The sequence below is a fragment of the Asparagus officinalis genome, chromosome 10 (genome assembly GCF_001876935.1).
Source record: "Asparagus officinalis chromosome 10, Aspof.V1, whole genome shotgun sequence".
Classification (NCBI taxonomy): Eukaryota; Viridiplantae; Streptophyta; class Magnoliopsida; order Asparagales; family Asparagaceae; genus Asparagus; species Asparagus officinalis.
This window is the reverse complement of record NC_033803.1, coordinates 5150479-5171211: the sequence shown is the minus strand read 5'-3', so window position 1 is coordinate 5171211 and position 20733 is coordinate 5150479. Positions and strand designations below refer to the sequence as shown.

The 20733-nt window shown below is 33.4% G+C and overlaps 1 protein-coding gene across 1 annotated transcript; it reads left to right on the top strand.

The window, feature by feature from the left end:
• LOC109825537 lies at window positions 16591-20580 on the top strand. The gene is made up of 3 exons (XM_020392389.1): window positions 16591-18286; window positions 18459-20027; window positions 20156-20580. The coding sequence occupies exons 1-3, from the start codon at window positions 16591-16593 to the stop codon at window positions 20578-20580; spliced, it is 3690 nt and encodes a 1229-aa protein (XP_020247978.1).

The following is a 20733-nucleotide window of genomic DNA, read 5'->3' as shown; positions in this document are numbered from 1 at the left end:
AAAAATTTAAAATCTCATGTGGGGCCCAGTGTACTATAGCAAATGAGAGAGGGGGTGTGATTGGAGGTGTGGTTATGAGTGTGCCCCTAGTGCCACCCTTTGACGAGCCTTTTGGATACTAGACCCCCGGCCAACGTTTGAAGATTATCCGAACTGAGATGAGTTCGGGTTTCAATCAGTTCGGGTTTCAAGGCCCATTAATGTCAGTAGTCGGGGCTTATAGTTAGGCTTAAAAGCTGGGCCAGCCAGATAAATTGACATTTTAAGGAAACTTGGCAATTAATTGATACTGTAAAAATTAGTTAATTATTTTATCTTGAAAATCATACAATTTGCTATGTTAGGCATCTTACTGAACAAGTTTTGAGCATAGAGCAATGATGTCAATACGACATTAAAAATATGGGTTTTTTTCAACATCAGTGCCTTAAATCTTTCATATTCGAAGTAGTGCCTCAAATTATTGGAATTTCTGTCGAGTCCACCAAATCTCATGTTATTCTAAAATTAGTCTCAAATTATTGAAAATGCTATTAGATTCCCTTATTCTTACGTTATTTTGAAATTAGTCCCCTACAAAAAACATTAAAATAGCAATTAGAGGGAAATCGGTTCCTCGAATCATTGAAATCGTTATTAGTTCAAATTATCATAAGTAGTTTCAAATTAATTCCTTCGGTTGCTAATTCTCCACTTGATTAATTGAAAGGACTAACTTCGAAGCTAATAAAGGATTGAGGGACCTATTAGCAATTTTAGAGATTTAAGGGATAAATTTCCAAAAAACATAAGATTTAAGGGACCTGATGGCGATTTTAGTGATTTGAGGGATTAATTTAAAATATGAAATATTTAAATGACTATTATAAAAAAATCAATATTTTTAATGTCCCATGACATTATTGCTCCATGTTCAAAACTTTTTCAATTAGATTCCTCAAATAGCAAATTGTATAATTTAAATTTACCTTGACATATATTGCTCAAGGATTAGTAGAGGACAAATCTTGTTCAAAGTTTGATTCCTAAGGCTCTTTTTTTTTTGGTCAATGGAAATTTTTTATTCATTCACCAATGTAAGATATTTATGTACAGCAAGATACTCAGTTTTTGTGGTAACTGAGATTGCAAGAATACAAGAAAAAACGCACAAAAAAACAATCCTCACAACATCAAGAGACAATCATCTCTATTCTTCAGTAAGGGACTGTTAAGGATAATAGTTGCTAAGTCAATCTTTATTACTTTCACCAGTTGTTCTTCCCTTCTACTTTGCTGCTGGAAAAGTCTTGAATTTCTCTCCCTCCAAATGCTGTATATCGTAGCATTCAGAGCTAGCCTTTTAAGCCTTTGCTTTGTTCCTTTGCCCCTCAGTCTAGTATTAAACCAGTCCTGAAGTTGCTGCCAGTCAGATGGTCTCCATTTAAATTTCAACCATTCCATGATGTGATTCCAAACATTACACGAAAAAGTGCACTCAAAAAATAAGTGATCTCTAGTCTCCAAGCAAGAACCTGCACACAGGCTACAGGCATTAACAGAGATAATACCCCTTTTCATAAGTCTGTCCTGAGTTAACAGCTTGTTCTGGACTGCTAACCAGTGAATGAATGAATGCTTAGGGAGAGATAAATCCTCCCAAACTGTTTTGTACCACAAAACCTTGCTACCAACAGGGGAGAGAGCTTCATATAGAGCTGAGAGTTTAATCTTTTTGAATTCTGACAGCAAGAGATAATGAGATCTTTCAATTTTTCAATACCACCACAAAAAGCAAGAGCTTTATCTCTCACTTTCAACAGTTGCTTCCACAACCAAGAATCACTTTTCCTTGCACTAACTTGCCAGATATTTCCTTGTTTGAGATAACTCTCATGAACCCATTTGATCCAAAGAGATTCTTTGTTTTCATGAATATACCAGATGGATCTAAGAGCAGATGCAAAATTCCAAAGTGTTGCAAAAAAAACACCCAAGCCACCTCTTTTTTTCCCCTGACAAACCTTCTCCCATGAAACTAGTGGTGGCTTCCTGTGAGCTTGGTCTGTTTTTCCCCATAGAAAGTTTCTACACATTTCATCAATCTTATGGAGGACTTTTGCAGGGAGAATATAGGCAGATGTCCAATAGATTTGAACTCCCAAGATGACACTTTTAATAATCTGGAGCCTGCCTGCATAGGAGAGATTTCTATAGTTCATCCAACTCTGAAATTGTCCAGATATTTTAGAGAAGAGGGGGCTGCAGTCCAGGAAGGATAACCTCTTCGAAATAAGGGGAACTCCCATGTATTTGATAGGCAAAGCTCCTTCAGTGAAGCCCAAAAGATTTGCTATAGAGATTTTGGCAGGTATCTCTAATCCCCCATAAAACACAGAACTTTTCTCAGGGTTTGCAACCAGTCTAGATATTGCACTAAATTCCTTTACACATTGGTGCAGCTTTTGCACAGAATAAATTTCACCTTTAGCAAACAATAGGAGATCATCTGCAAAAAATAAGGTGAGTAATCTTGAGCTTGCTACACCCTGGGTGAAATTTGAAGAGCTTGTCCTTCTTTAAGGAATTCAACATCCTAGAAAAATACTCCATTCCCAGTATAAAGAGGTAAGGAGAGAGGGGATCACCCTGTCTCAATCCACGTTTCCCTTTAAAATACCCATGGAGGGAGCCATTTAGAGAGATTGAGTACTTTGGAGTAGAAATGCATGTTTTAATCCAGTTAATCACGACCTCAGGAAAATTCAGCCCTTCTAGCATGTCAGTAAGAAAACTCCAGCTAATAGTGTCAAAAGCCTTATTAATATCAATATTGAGCATAACTCTTGGTGATATATGTTTCCTATTATAGCTTTTGATAAGTTCATGTGCAAGAGATATATTGCTAGAAATCTGTCTGCCTTTGACAAAAGCACTTTGTGCTTCATCCACTAGGTAACCCATAACTGATTTTATTCTGTTAGCTAGGACTTTTGAAATGAATTTGTATAGGCAATTACAGCAAGCAATTGGCCTGAAATTTGCAGGAGTTTTTTGACATTGTACCTTAGGAACCAAGGTAATAGAAGTGGAATTGACAGTGCCCAGAAGCTTTCCATTTTTGAAGAAATCCCCAATAGATTTTAAAATCTCTTCTCCAATGATAGGCCAACCTGTTTTGAAGAAAGAAGCAATGTACCCATCAGGTCCTGGAGCTTTGTTATCAGACATGGAGAAGATAGCCTCTTTTATTTCCTCTTTAGAGACAGGCTTAGATAAATTCCTGACTTGAGACTCAGACAGGCAAGGCCCAGCTTTGATAATGCTCCTGTCTAGGGGAGAAGTAGCAACAGAAGTGCCCAACAGGTTAGTAAAAAAAGAAATAAGTTCATTTACAATCTCCCCTCCATCAGTAATCCTGTCCCCTCTACTATTATAAAGAACACCCACATTATTGTTATGTCTGTTCTTTTTGGCAGCAGCATGAAAATAACTAGTGCTTCTGTCACCATGCACACTCCAAGCTATTCTTGCTTTTTGCTGATAGAATGATATTTCACAGTCCAGCAATTTGTTGTAAGAAGAAAGATTTTCTTTTTCTTGACTGATGAGTATAGGGTCTAGAGGGTTGCTTTGAAGTTTTTCCTGAGTATCTTCCAAAAATAGTTTAGCTCTTTGAACCTGCTCACTAATATTGTAGAAGTGTCTCTTGTTTAGCACTTTCAGGGCTTCCTTCAGCATTTTGAGTTTGGTGCATAAAGAGTACATTGTGCATCCTTGAATATCAGATACCCAGATATCAGATACAGTAGGCAGATAATCAGCATGTTTAGTCCACATCTTGAAGAATTTAAATGATTTTTTCCCTTGCAAACAATCCTCATAGATAGAAATCAGGCCTGGGGAGTGATCTGAAAAATGAGGTAACAAATATTTTGCATGACTTGAATTAAAAGCAGTAATCCATTGATCATTCACTAGAGCTCTGTCTAGCCTACTCCACACTCTTGCTTCTGCCTCTTGCTTATTATTCCAGGTATAAAAGCTACCTAGAGTTTTCATATGGTTTAGATGACAATCTTCAATGAAATTGTTGAAATCTCTAGTATCTGAGTCAGAAAGGACTGCTCCACCAAGTTTTTCATCATTACTAATCATTGTATTAAAGTCACCACAGATGAGCCAAGGAACATTACCAATTATTTGCTGAATTTGGATTAAATCTGCCCATAATTTTTTTTCTACCCTCCATTTGATTGAAACCATATACAGATGAGATTATACAATCCAGCCTCCCATCAAGTGATTTAATTGCACAAGTAATTTGCTGGTCTGAGATATTAACAACCTGAGTATCCAGAATTCTAGGATCCCACAGAATAAGAATCCTAGTTTTTGAAGAGTCTCTGACATTTGACAACCATTTCCAGTCATTTGCAATCCTCTTGGCAGAATTTGATAATTTTGATTCTTTTATTTTGGTTTTCAGGAGAGCTATGAAAGAGAGATGATATTGCAGCAAAATTTTTTTGACCAAGAGCTGTTTAGAGGATTTATTCAACCCCCTAATGTTCCAAAAAGACAAATTCATCTTGTATAGACCCCCCTCTATCAATTGTAGAGGGATCAATGTCTATGGAACTGGAAGGTAATGGAGATGCATTTTTAATTCTGGACCCTTGAACAAGTATCCAAGAATTTTCAACATTATTGCCAGAACCAAGTATTTGCTTTGAACCAGTTTCAGATTGTTGTGCACATTCTTCAACATGTACAGCCTGCAGTAAACCAGACGTGCTGCTTATATGTTGCATATCAACTCCATTTCCTAGAACATGCACCACATGAGCTTGTTGCATATAGTTAGGCACCTTTTCAACCTTATTTGCACCAGACTGTACAATACTGCTACTATGTTCATTCTGGTCATTATCATGCACAACATGCACAGGATTCCTTCCAGTCTGGAAAACATTGTTACCGCAACCATTATTTGCAGAATCTTGGATAACCTCTTTTCCTTTTTCAAGATACTTTCTTTGAGCAATAACATGTTCATCAAGTGAGTTCAAGTTGTTCCCAGGTTTATTTTTATCATTGATATCAACTTTGCTTTTAGGCACCCATCTTTGTATTCTAGATTGCCTCCTGCAAAAGTTAGTTTCATGTCCCACTTGTTTACAAAAATCACACCATCTAGGTTTTAATTCATAATTCACCTTCTGAATTATATTTTTTTCCCCTTTGGCCCCTGAATGGAGATTTGATCTGGAAGAGGAGATGTCATACTAACTTCAACAAGGACTCTAGCATATTCTAGCCTCTGTCTGCTTGCAGTTAGCTTATCAGTGGCGCATACTAACTTCAACAAGGACTCTAGCATATTCTAGCCTCTGTCTGCTTGCAGTTAGCTTATCAGTGGCAATAGGTTTGCCAATAAGACTAGCTATTTTACTAATACATTTTGCATTCCACAGATTTAATCTCAGTCCTGGTAACTGAATCCACATTGGATATAAGCAGTCATTTCTTTTACCTATCTCTTCATCAATCGACCAGGGTTTAAGAAGGAGGGGTCTAGATCCAAAAAACCAAGGTCCACTTTCCCGAATAATCCTCATATCTTCTTTATTTTTAAATTTGTACAAAAATAGCCCTGGTTTAAGAATACATATCTCAGGCAAAGCCAAATGGGACCAAACTTTTTGAACAAAAGATTCCATAGCTTTGAACTTGATATTTATCCCCAGAACTTGATATTTATCCCCAGAACTTGACCAATAAGAGCAGATTCCCAAATAGATGCACCTTCATACCATTCATCTTCCTCAAAAATCACTGAATCTTTTTCATTTGGGGGCACAAAACTCAAATCTAGACCACAACCAAGCTTTCTATTGTCAGAAAAGAAACTAACCCGGCTTTTCTTGGCATTGTTGCTCGCAGGGACCGAATTATTCAAGACTTTTGCAGACTCTAGGGGTGGAAAATCCAAAAAATCTCCATTAGTTTTATCATTTTTTGGTTCAGTTTGTCCATCTGAAGAGACTTCCTCAGGAATTTTCTCAACAGAAACCAAAGGAATCGTAACTTTCTCTGAACCCGATATTGAATTCAAGAGATCAGAGTCTAAGATTCTTAGAGATTTAGCAGAAAGGTGTTGAGATAAAGGAAACATCTCAGAATCATTTGCATCAGCCCAAGAAATCCTACCAGTACTATGAGATCTAGAGGGCAGAGACTTACAGAGTAAACGAGATTGAACCCCAGCCATCGGAGGAGAAACCAGAGGAAGAGAATTTACAAAGGAGCTTGAAGAGTTTAAGATTTCCGCCATAGATTTCCTCAATTTCTCCCCTTTAGGCCCCGTTGACCCCATAGCATTGAGATCAGATTCTTCATCATCTTCGACAAAACTGGTATCAGATTGATCCTCAGGAGCTACAAGATCAGAATTCGAAGAACGTAATCCAATACTAAAGATCTTACTCCCACTTCTTCTCTTCTTTTTTCCCATCAAGAATCACGACGGGGCACACGTTAGCAACGCAAATCGCCCGCTAACGTGCACCATAAAAGAACCGCCAAAAACTATATGTGTGTAATATATTGATTCCTAGGGCTCTGTTTGGATATCATAGCGTTTTATTTGTTTTCATGGTGTTTTTACCAAAAATAAAACGTCATGTGTTTGAAAATCATAGTGTTTTTTGAGCTAAATCATCCTCAAATAAAAAACACAACACTTATTTCAAAACACATTTTGGGTGTTTTAAGTTTGATGTTTTGGTTTTGACTTTGCTGAGGTGTTAATATAATATCTAACATAATACATTAAATGTAATTAATATGTAGTTATTATCAACATGCTTATTATATTATATTATATTATACTATATTATAGTTAATCTAATATATTAAAAATATTTATTAAATAATATAAAATATAATAATTAAAATATCTTATATAATAATATAATAATATATTAAATACTAGTATTTAATATGTCGATAATGTATTATATAATAATAAGTAATAATAAAATATAAATAAAAATAATAAAAAATTATTGATAATAAATAATTATATAAAGATGATAATAATGATATAGTTGTTAGGTCTCATGTTTATGAGTCTATTGTCTAATCTAGTTTTGATGATTAACAAAAAATTCCTAATGATGTTTTCTAGTATTTGTGTTTTCCTCTAACATGCATCCAGGTTGGAGGCTGGAAGGATTTGTGCCTTAACGACAAATTTTTGGAGGTTGGTGGATATTGGAATGAAGCTGTCGCAATTCAAGTCAAGATACATTATCCCTTCATCCTCTACCAAGATCGAGCTAAATGAAGATCATTTGCTTGGGTATAGTAGTTTAGGTTTTACTTTATGTGTTTATACTTAAAGCTCAAACCATACACGTACACATTAATTGTTTTATCGCTTTCATTGTTTATTCGCCTTGTTAAAAGATTTTTAAATATCTTTGTAAATGAGTTTAGCCATATAAATATGAAGCAAATAGATACATCTACATACATACACACTTGTTTTTTTAGAAATTCCTTTTCTAACATGTTTATTTTCATATATATAAATATTTTCCTAAGTTTTACTATTTTTGGAGTTGATTTGCTATTTTAATTTGAATCTAGAAAATTAGCTTTTCAAAATTCAAGTTTCTGTGAATAGTGTTTTCGGTCGACCGATTGGTTTCATCAGTCGACCGATCCTCTTGCATCAGTCGACTGATGTAATTTTTAAGTCGATTGACCAGAACATTTTTTCAGCCTTCAGTTTTACAATCGAATCAGTCGACCGATCCAAAAGATCAGTCAACCGATCAACGGTCTTTTGGCTGTAACAGCTAGTTTTTAGCTGATTTTTTTAGAAGCTATATATGGCCCTCATAACTCATTTGTTTCTCTATGGAAGTTTAGAAAGAGGTTTTGCAAGTTTGTTTAAAGGTTTTTAAGAGAAAATCAAGTGTGTTTGTTTGTTTGAAGGGGTTTTACAAAGAGAATGATTTCATCTTCAAATCTCTACCTCTCTTTGTTTTATAGAAGTTTTTCTAAACTCATCCTCTAGCTATTTATTATTTTGATTCTCATATATTTGTGCTAGATTGATTTGAGTTTAACTTTGATTTTATTATACTCATTGTTTACACACACAACCACTTGAGCTTAAGTATTTCATATTATGTATATTTGGGTTGTGAGAGTGATTCCTTGAGAGAGCTTACATTTTGTTCTCATTTGTATTGGAGAACAAATCCTTTATTTGCACTCATTGTGAAAACACGTTGTAATATACAAGAACATTTAGAGAAGTGGTTGGGAGAGACCGGGGTTAATTCCAAGAGGAGTAGGTTGGTAGTAAAGCCTAGGGAGAGGTGGTAAATCCAAATACTTGAGGAATGTAACACGGGTAGGCCAACACTTAGAGAAGTGTAACTTGTATGATTGACAACGTGTGTATTGTAAACGTTATCGATGAACATTAAAAATCGTTATTGTGTAGTTATCTTTGAGAGATAGTGGAGAATCTCCTCGAGGTGAGGAGCGGAGACATAGGTCGTGGGTTGACCGAACTCCGTGATCATATCTTTGTGTTTGTGATTGACTTTGGCGTATTTTTCAGTAGGTCGTGGGTTGACCGAACTCCGTGATCATATCTTTGTGTTTGTGATTGACTTTGGCGTATTTTTCATCTTGCTCTTATTGTTTATATCGCCGTGATCATATCTTTGTGTTTGTGATTGACTTTGGCGTATTTTTCATCTTGCTCTTATTGTTTATATCGCCCATGGTCATATTGTTTCATTTTATGTCCTTGCTTATATTTTTGTGTATATCATCATTGCAAGGATAATTCATTATTAATTTTAAATTGGCATCAATATCAGATTAGATTAGCAATTATCCTATTCACCCCCCCTAGGGTACTTTTAATAGTAATATACTATACAATATTATAATTACTATAATATTATCAACTTTTTAATAAATAAATTGTTATAAATTAATAATTATAAAATATTATATAATAGTAACATATTTAATAATAAAACAATAATATAATGATATTATAACAATATATTATATAGTAAATGTAATATAATACATAAAATATTAACGTATATAATAAATAATATAATATATTATAAAGTAAAATAATTTTTTAATACTAAAATAATTTATTGCTAACAAATCTTAATGTAAAAATAATATAGTTTGTAATATAATAATATTTATATCATAAATTATTAATAAATTATTAAAGTATTATTAATAAACTCTAACATATTAGAAACTATAATATATTATATAGTATTAAAATATTTATAATATTAACTAATTAATAATAAACTAGTAATAACATAATATTAACATTATTAATAATATTATATTATATTAATAATAGTATAATATACTAATAATAAAATAATATTATTTTAAAAATATTATACAATATATAACAATAATAAATTGATATACCAAAATAATTAAACATATTATTATTTATAATACTAATGTTGTTACGGGTCAAACTAATGTTGACTAAAAACACTCAACATGGTATTTTGAAAACAATTTAAGGGAAAACACAACGCTATTTATTTTTATAAAAACACAACAAGAAAAACACCATGGTATCCAAACGAAGAAGTTAGCAAGTTGTGAGATCAACACTTACTTAATGTTGCATGTTGTATTTGTTACAAAACATAAATATCAAATTTATCATTTGCATATCTATAATTTTGTTTTGGCAAATATTTTTCCAAATCCAAATCTAATGTTTAGTTAGTTTCAAAAGTTGTTAGATTTGCATTTTTGGTGATAGGAAATGCATATCCTTTGCAATGAAGTGGCTGCTTCTCTGAAAACGTAAAAAGATCTCCATTTTTTAAGGTAGAATTCACTAACTTTTTGACGCAGCGTTAGTTTTCATAGTTAATGCAAACTTGTAATATATTGATTGCTGATTAGGTACAGCAAATGCTACAACTTGTTTTCACAAAAAATAGATCTAATTATCACAATTAACTCTCTTGCTGTAAATCAAATATTATAAATAAAAATTTTGTTATTATATTTATCGTTGTAAGTCTATTTGATATGAACCAACCAAGGCCTCAAAGCCTCATAAACGTGGTTCCATATGTATCCCTCGTGTTCTCATGGAGTAAAAGTCTATCAATTAAGATATGATAGACACTGCCTCAGATGTAAGATTTCAAGCAATAACAAAATAGTCATAAAGAATCACGACAAGAAATATCTAAGAGAAAAAAAATTAAAAGGAAAAAAAATACTACTAAAACTAAAGGGACAAAATGATCAAATCCTCATAAAGTATGGGTGAATTCTCAAGTTTACTTCTAAGTATCAAACTGACTATTTCCCCTTAAACCATATTTATTTGTCTAATGTGATCACTTTGTGAGATAGTCAAATATTATTAATTATAGAGCTTTTTTTCCTTTCTTATACTATTTTATAGTTTAAAAAGTAAATTTTCAATTCCTAAAAAGTTCAAAGGGTTTAAAAAAACTTTGGAAAAAAGTAGTTAAGAATTTTTTTTTAGTTACAATAAAAAATGATTGATTGACAAAATTCCATAAAAAAATAAAAGAAACTCTATTACATTATTGATCTGTTAAACATTTATCTGTAGGTTCACAAAGTGATCACATCATTATTTTAATTTTTGTCTCAGATATTTTTTAGAGAGTCTTCTTTATGACCTACTTTGTTATTTTTCGGAATCTTACATGATTGATATATTTTCTATTACATTTTAAATTGATAGACTTACTCAAAGAAACCACGAGGGATACATATGGATCCTTCTTTTTTATAGGCTATAAGTCAAGTGTTAATATCACAGCTCGCTATATCCTAGGAATCACATTAAATTGAACGGTTCCCTTCTCTACTTTCACTTTGTGTCCCAGTATTTGTTTAGTTAGTTAAAAAGCTAAAAGACGAATTTGATCATTGTACTATATATATTGCACGCTATCCTCATATCGCTCCGTGCATTTTATTTTGGGAAAAATGCTTCCAGCCCCCAAAAGTTAAGGAAACGTGCTTCCCATCCTCAAGATTTTGTCAACGGGTGTTTTACCCCCAAAAATAAAGATTCTGTTCTCTGAACCCCCAAAACACAAAACCCAAGACATTAAAATATGTGAAGACCATAATACCATTCTCTCTCTCTTTCTTTTTTTATTAAAATATGATGAGGATTATTTTATTATTTTCGTTTTTTCTCTCTCTCTTTATCATGATGTACTCAGATGATAGTTAAAATGATTGATGATGATTATTTTATTATTTTCGTTTTTTATTATTTTGGTTGTTTGTATTGGAAGATTGTTAAAGTTACGGGTTAATTGTTAAGGTTACGAGTTAATTGTTAATGTTACGGGTCAATTGTTAAGGTTATGAATCATCTCTCTCTCTTTCTTTTTTTATTAAAATATGGTTACGGGTCAATTGTTAAGGTTATGAATCATCTCTCTCTCTTTCTTTTTTTATTAAAATATGATGAGGATTATTTTATTTTTTTTCTCTCTCTCTTTATCATGATGTACTAAGATGATAGTTGGAAATGATTGATGATGATTATTTTATTATTTTTATTTTTTATTATTTTGGTTGTTTGTATTGGGAGATTGTTAAAGTTACGGGTTAATTGTTAAGATTACGAATTAATTGTTAATGTTACGTGTCAATTGTTAAGGTTATGAATCATCTCTCTCTCTCTCTCTCTCTCTATATATATATATATATATATATATTGAAATGATTAAAGAGGATTATTATTTTATTATTTTTGTTTTTTATTCTTTTTGTATTTTTAGAATATTCGTTGTTAAGGATAATGGTTGGTTGTAAAGGTTATGCATTGATTGTTAAGGTTACGGGTTGGTTGTTAAGGTTAAAGGTTTGTTGTTAAGGTTATGGGTGTTTAATTGTTAAGGTTACGGATTTAATTGTTAAGGTTACGGGTCAATTGTTAAGGTTATGGATCCCTTCTCTCTCTTCCTTGTAACCTTAACAATTAAACCCGTAACCTTAACAATTAAACCGTAACATTAACAATTAAACCAGTAACCTTAACAATTAAACCCATAACCTTAACAATTAAACCGTAACCTTAACAATTAAACCGTAACCTTAACAATTAAACCGTAACCTTAACAATTAAACTGTAACCTTAACAATTAAACCCGTAACCTTAACAATTAAAACCGTAACCGTAATAATTAAACCCGTAACCTTAACAATTAAAACCGTAACATTAACAATTAAACCCGTAACCTTAACAATTAAACTCGTAACCTTAATAATTAAACCGTAACCTTAACAATTAATAAACCGTAACCGTAACAATTAAACCCGTAACCTTAACAATTAAATACGTAACCTTAACAATTAAACCTGTAACCTTAACAATTAAACATGTAACCTTAATAACAAATCCGTAACCTACACAACAAACCCATAACCTTAACAACAAACCCTTAACCTTAACAACCCGTAACCTTAACAATCAATGCATAACTTTTACAACCAACCATTATCCTTAACAACGAATATTCTAAAAATACAAAAAGAATAAAAAACGAAAATAATAAAATAATAATCCTCTTTAATCATTTCAATATCATCAAAGAAACATCATGATAGAGAGAGAGAGAGAGAGAGAGAGAGAGAGAGAGAGAGAGAGAGAGAGAGAGGATTCATAACCTTAACAATTGACTCGTAACATTAACAATTAATTCGTAACCTTAACAATTAACCCGTAACTTTAACAATCTCCTAATACAAACAACAAAAATAATAAAAAATGAAAATAATAAAATAATTCTCATCAATCATTTTAACTATCATCTTAGTACATCATGATAAAGAGAGAAAAAAAACAAAAATAATAAAATAATCCTCATCATATTTTAATAAAAAAGAGAGAGAGAGAGAGAGAGAGAGAGAGAGGATTCATAACCTTAACAATTGACCCGTAACATTAACAATTAACTCGTAACCTTAACAATTAACCCGTAACTTTAACAATCTCTCAATACAAACAACCAAAATAATAAAAAACAAAAATAATAAAATAATCCTCATCAATCATTTCAACTATCATCTCAGTACATCATGATAAAGAGAGAGAGAAAACAAAAATAATAAAATAATCCTTATCATATTTTAATAAAAAAAAGAGAGAGAATGGTATTATGGTCTTCACATATTTTAATGTCTTGGGTTTTGTGTTTTGAGGGCTCAGAGAACAGAATCTTTATTTTTGGGGGTAAAACACCCGTTGACAAGGTTTTGGGGGTGGGAAGCACGTTTCCTTAGCTTTTGGGGGCTGGAAGCATTTTTTTCCTTTTATTTTTTTTCAACTTAATCCTATGTCATATTTTTGTTACAAATTAAGTCTTTTTTTAACACCCGTTAATGGAAATTTGGTGTTAATTTTTCGTTAATGACTACATTACCTTCGAAAGGTGACTGTACTTTTGATTTAGGGGCTGTTTGGTTGCACACTTTTTGAGAAAACTTTTCTCAAAACATCTGACAATGGTAAATTTGTAATTAAAAGTTTTCCAGAGATTTCTGTAAATTGTGTTTGGTTCAACAAAAAATTTACAGAAATATTTTCTATAAAATATCAAAACCTACCAAATTTTACAAAAAGCAATTTCCTCTCAAAATAAGAGGAAATCACCAGAAATCTGACACATACCATATTTAATTAAAAACCTACCAAATCTTGTTATTTTCTATAAAGTTATGAGCTATTTTCTTGTTTTGAACCAAACAAGTAAAGTACAAAAAACAAGAAAATTGGTACTTTTTGACTTCTCAAAACTTTTCCTATAATTTTTTTAAGAAATACAAGGAAATCATATTTTAGGTGGAAAACATTTTCTATAATTTCTAGAAATTGAACCAAACACCCCCTTAGAACAGTACCTCTTTTGAATCCATTTAATACCAATCGAAGCTTACTAAAAAATCAATCACTAAAACTAAAGACTTACGTAACATAATTAGCCACATATTAGGTAACCACAGTATAAGAGTGAGTAACATAATTAACCGTAGTTGACAGTTTTGTGCATTTCGAACATTAAGAAAGAGAGCTATTATAACTCTTTTACCTTTTTCTATTATAAATACTAGTTTGCTTTGCTCGCATAAACTTTCATCTCATTTGCAGGAGGTGATCAAGATCCATTTTTTCTTTCTTTTATTATATATTCTCATTAACAGAATAAATTAACGCATAGAAAAATTCCCTGTATCAAATGGAAAATGAAAATGGACAACTAGTTAAATTAAGAGTATATTACAGACAATCAATCGTAATTAGAATTGTTGATCGAGTTAGTCTCTTGGTCAAAAATAGCATTCCAAGTAGGGGGAAAGTTATAAAATATAAGGCTAGAAACTTTAAATCACACTTTCTTAATTAACTGCAGTTTGTTTCAAAAAGCAATTTCTGAAATTTCTCATGATTACATAGAAGACTTGTAAGATTTCTGGACAATTAATTATCAGGGGGAATAACAGCATAAGCGAATTGTTTTCAGTTTTGAAAGGATGAAGAGGAACCTAAAATGATAAGATCACACTGCTCAGTGAATCTTCCATATAAAATTTTGCAGACTTATATGCTGATTTTTCTTATTAAGTACCATAAAAGGTAATATTGCAGGCCCATAATCTATAAAATATCGTAGAGGAAAGGCTGACAGTTCTAAGAAGTTAATTAACCTCTCGGCAATAAATGTAATTCTATTGTGAATCTTCGTTAACCATTTCCTAAGTCCAATAAATTAATCTGCTCGGCGTAGAAGAATGTTTTGAGAACCGGCCACACGTTAATTAGACGTGATACTAACCAAAGGAAAATAGTGAGATGAATTTGAGGGAGGCCTTTAACAAGAACTGATTTTGTTTAATAAGAAATTATTTTCTTTAAGGGAAGGGTAGTATTGACCTCTTAATTTTTATTTAACGGAATTTTTAACTTAGGGTTGGAAGAAGGCTGTGTTTACATTTTATCTAAGAGGTACAACGCGGGGGTGGGGGCGTGGGGGGGGCAATTTAAATATGGGGTAGTGTTAGAAAATTGCTTGGGTAGAACACTGTTGGTGCAATATCTCTTGTTTGATTAATAACAGACTCTCATTTACTATTGATATACTTGTGAGATGATATATTCCAGGTATAAACATGTATGAATAAGTTATAGTTTAAAATGATGCAAAAAATAACACGATCACTGATTTCAACCTTTGAACCATTGATGATCACGATGCGCCATCAATGGTCAGTCAAGTCATCGATGGACTACAATAAAGAATCGGAGAAACATAAACCAGATTTTGAACCATCGATGATCTGCAGTTGACCATTAATAAAAGTTGTTGAATATTCTCAAAATTGTGCGATATAGCAGTTGCTTATCTAGGAAATGGAACCAATATTCTAAAATGTTAAGAGGTTTGGTATGTTTTTATGTGGCTTGGCATCATTATGTGAGATTTTTAATATGTGTTGGGGTTGAACTATCGACAACCTATGCCATTCGGATCTTGTGACGAGCAAATAGCAAGCAAGAATTCACAACAAAAGCAAAAAGATGTAGGAAAGAACAAATAAAGAAGAGAACATCAGATTTAACGAAGTTCAGCAAACGGGCCTATGTACTCGGGAGCCACATCGAATTTCTTTGATTATTGAAAAATATTACAAAGCTTGCAAACGGTGATCTCTCTTTGGGCGTTCTCAAAAACTGCTCTGAAAAAATCGCACATAAACAGCCACCAAGTTTCCCTATTTATATGGAAACCCTAAAACTGAAACAGAATGGGAATCTGTTTTTCTGCGAAGTTTGTCTAAACTGAAGTTCGTCTACATGCCAAGAGGGTATGCATGCCAAGTGCGCCTGATCTCTTAACTTAGAGAATCCTGCCAAGTGCGCCTGATCTCTTAACTTAGAAAATCGTGATGTGCTTGTTCCGAGGTTTGGGTCTACATCCCCAAAACCAACAATATGTAAGCCCATTCTGGAGCTACATTGACATTAGCAGAGAGCGACTGCTTCTGACGAGGGAGAAGAGGAGGCGATGGCAAATCGATGGTTATTAGATAGACATGGATTGGTGCGATGATAAAAAAAATGAAGAGAATGATGAAGGAGATGTGAGTAATATCGGTATTTTAAAAATACAAATAAAAGCATGTAGGTACAGGGGGGTCTCGGAAAGATTGGTCTATTTATTGGATATGACTTTTAAAATAGGATGAAAGACTTGATTTTAAAAAGCTAGGGAGGTGGAAGCAATTTCCTCTTTTTTTTTTGGAATTTTAGAAAAAACAAGTCCTAGTCTAAAAGTTTCTATTTGTCCCAACTTGAATTACAGAGTATGCGAGTCCAACACATGACTCAGTTAGAAGAAGAAGAGGAGTGGAAGAAAGATTCTTAATATTGGATTAAGATCCTCTAGCCTCAATTCGCTACACTCTGAGGATCATTTTGACACAAGTTTGGATGGTGATGATGATGGATCCAGTATTATGGGATCGACTGGTCCAAAGGGAGAAAAGATGAAGAAATCAATGGAGGAAATACTTAAATCTTCTGATTTCATGATCAATCCGCAACAATCTCTGCATTCAACTCAGATTAATGGAGTTCAAACTCGTCATCTCAGTAGTTCTCAAATCTCTGGTAATGGTGCTAATAAACCCCCTAGGGTTTCCTGGGCTGAAGAGGTTGAATTTGAGGTAACTTCTTCAGATTTTCCTCTGTTTCAAAGTTCTTCTTCAAAGTCAAGAATTCATGATTCAGCTTCAGAGATTTCAAATCTGATAGCTGGTCCGGATACTGTTACATTGATTTCTGATGTGAGGAATTATGTAGAAGTCAGATCTGTTGATATAAATGGGAAAAATGTGCTTACTAAGGATCATCAACCTGATTCTGTTTTTAATGAATCTGTGTTTTTGCATCTGGAAGAAAAAGAGGATGAACCAGTAAAGGAAAAAGTTAATGATGTGTTCCTGGAAAATGAGAATGAACCTGTAAAGGAAAAAGTCAACGATGTATTACAGGAGAAAATAGGAACTGAAACCAGTAAAACGTTTGTTAGCCTCTTTTCTGATAACAGGAAATCAGGCAATGGATTATCCCTAAGCTACATGCCATCTTCCCTTACAAATACTGCCTCTTTTACTGCTGATGAATGGAAGCAAGGTGAAGAATTATGGATAAATGCCTTAATTGGACATGTTATAGGTTTGAATGTCAAGTTTAAGTCAATGGAATCCTATGTTAACATGCTATGGGGTAAAATCTCTATACCTAAGATCTCTCTTATCAAACAAGGGTTATTCCTATTTGATTTTCAAACTCAAAAGCAAATGAATGATATTCTTGAGGCAGGGCCCTGGTTTTTTGGATCAAGACCTTTAATGTTGAAGCCATGGAGTATTGATACAGACATAGAAAAGTTTCAGGATTTTTCCTATCCAATGTGGGTCCAATTTCCAAGATTAAGACTTAATCTTTGGAGCTCAACTGGTATTAGTAAAATTGCTAGCCTAATTGGGAAACCTATTACTACTGATAAGCTCACGGCCACTAGACAGAGATTGAGTTATGCTAGAGTTTTAATAGAGGTGAAACTCCCTTTTAAAGAGCCTTTGCCTGATTTTTTGAAAATTGAAGGGCCTGATGGAAAAAGCTATATGCAGCAAGTTTTGTATGAATTTAAACCTAAGTGGTGTTCTACATGCAGTATGGTTGGTCATGATACTGAACAGTGCAGAAGAAATAAAACTAAGAAGGTGTGGGTTCCTGTTAACAGGCAGACTGGAAATGCTACAAATGGAAATGTTGAACATGTATCTAATTCTGGATCTGGCAAGGAGTCTGAGAATGTAATAACTTCTAAGGATCATGTTATTAGTTCATCAAATCAGGAAGCACAATCTGTTGAGAAACATGCACAGAATGTAAAACATGCACAGGAAGATACTGCACAGACAAGGAGAAACTGGGAGAGCAATTTTGGTTTGAGTGAAAGGGTAACCACCCCTAGCTCAAATCAATTTATGCAAGTGAATGAACATGCCCTGTATCAGCAAGACTTCTCCCCAAAAGCATCTGGCTTCCAACAGATCAGTCCAACTGTTAATGCATCAGGGTTTATAAGTGTGAACAGAAGCAACATAGCAAGGAGAGTTAATATAATTGCACCAGTTACTTCAGGTACTCTGCCATCTCTCCCCTAGAGCAGCTGATTTCTGATCCATCCTGTGCAGACAGAGGTGGTAAATCTCTTTGATGCATCTTGCCATTTGGAACATTAGAGGATTCAATAAATCCTCTAAACATATAATAGTCAAGCATTTTATTCAAGAATATAATCTCTCTTTATTAGCTCTTTTGGAAACAAAGCTCTCTGAGAACAAGTTGCAAAGTCTAGCAAGCAAAATTACTAAAAGTTGGAAATGGGTCTCTAATGTGCAAGAAGCTAGAAATGGTAGAATATGGATTCTTTGGGATAGTGATATTTTGGCAGTCAAAAATGTTATCTTATCAGAACAATGTATTACATGCACTATTGAATCCAGGGATGGAAGGTTTACCAGTCTATGCACTATAGTATATGCTTCAAACCAAATGGCTAGCAGGAAAAATCTATGGAGGGATTTACTTAATTTAAAGCAAGATGTTATTAGTCCATGGATTATTGGTGGAGATTTCAATGCTATTGCAAGTAGTGAAGAGAAAATTGGAGGGTTGCCAGTTACTAAAGCTGACATTGAGGATTTTCAAAGCTTTATTAACACTAGTCAGCTGTTGCATTTAAGATCTACTGGTTCTTACTATACTTGGTGTAACAAACAAGAGGCTGATAGCAGAATCTGGTCTAGACTGGATAGATGCTTGGTTAATGAGAACTGGATCCACTCGTACACCTCAAGTCAGGTGGAATATCTCATGCCAAAATGCTCTGACCACTCTCCGGCATTATTAACCATAGAAGATGATATTTTTGAGGGTAAAAGGCCATTCAAGTTCTTCAATATGTGGGTTAAGCATCCAGATTTTATCTCAACAGTAAATTCTATATGGGAGCAAAGCAGTGAAGGCTACAATATGTTCAGGTTTCATACTAAGCTCAAAAAGCTTAAACATGCCCTCAAAGAGCTAAATAAAAATCACTTCATGAATATAAGTGAACAAGTATGTAGAGCTAAGGAAGATTTAGCAGATATTCAAAGGCAGTTGAATGATGATCTTTTCAACTCAGATTTGATTGCAAGGGAAAAACAATGCATCAAAAAATATGACAGATTGATTGATTGTGAATCTTCTTATTACAAGCAGAAAGCTAACATAAACTGGAGCTTGCAAGGGGATAAGGGATCAAGATTTTTTCATTCTATCATGAAGAAGAAAAGGCACCTCAACAGAATATTGACTCTATACACTGATAATGGGACTAGAATTACTGACAGATCTGAAATTATTACAGAAATCATTGATTACTACAAAAAGATTTTGGGTACTTCTGTTCCTACTGCAACTCCTGATCCAGAAGTGATAGTAAATGGACCTCTTCTCTCACCTGAACAGAGGCAAATGCTCAGTCTTCCAGTAACAAGAGAGGAAATAAAACAAGCAGTTTTTTCTATGTCTAATGACAAAAGCCCTGGTCCTGATGGTTACGGTGCACTCTTCTTCAAGGCATCTTGGAATGTTATAAAAGATGAGCTTTATGCAGCAGTGGAGGAATTTTTTAGCTCTGGGAAGCTTCTTGGTGCATTCAACTCTACCTCCATCACATTGATTCCAAAAATCTTTGATCCTCAGTATGCTGCAGATTACAGGCCAATATCATGCTGCAATTGTATTTACAAGATCATCACAAAAATCATTGCATCCAGAATTCAAAAGGTAATGGGATCCTTGATAAGTGAAGCTCAGAGTGCATTTGTTAAAGGTAGACTAATATCTAGCAATATTCTTCTAGCTCATGAAATAGTCAAACACTATGGTAGAATTTGTTAAAGGTAGACTAATATCTAGCAATATTCTTCTAGCTCATGAAATAGTCAAACACTATGGTAGAAAGCACATTTCCCCTAGAGCTTAGCAATATTCTTCTAGCTCATGAAATAGTCAAACACTATGGTAGAAAGCACATTTCCCCTAGAGCTGTTTTGAATATTGATTTAAGGAAAGCATTTGATACCATTAATTGGGATTTTATAAGAGCTATGTTGAAAGGATTAGGATTCCCTGATATTATGATTTCTTCGATTATGGAATGCATTTCCACTCCTAGATTTTCCATATCCATTAATGGAGTTCTTCATGGCTACTTTCAAGGAGCTAGAGGATTAAGACAAGGTGATCCCATTTCTCCATATTTGTTTGTTATTGGTATGAAATACTTGTCTCGCAAGCTAAACACTCTTAAGAATGATAGACTGTTTAAATTCCATCCCCAAGTGTTCAAGATTGAAGTTGTCACATTTAATCTTTGCGGATGATCTCCTCTTGTTTAGTAAAGCAGATATGTACTCAATATCAAGATTGAGGGACTGCCTAATTGAGTTTAGTCAGGTCTCTGGTTTGAATCCTAATCCCTCTAAGTGTTAAATTTTTATGTGTGGGATTGAAGATAGTCTGAAGAGCCAGATTTG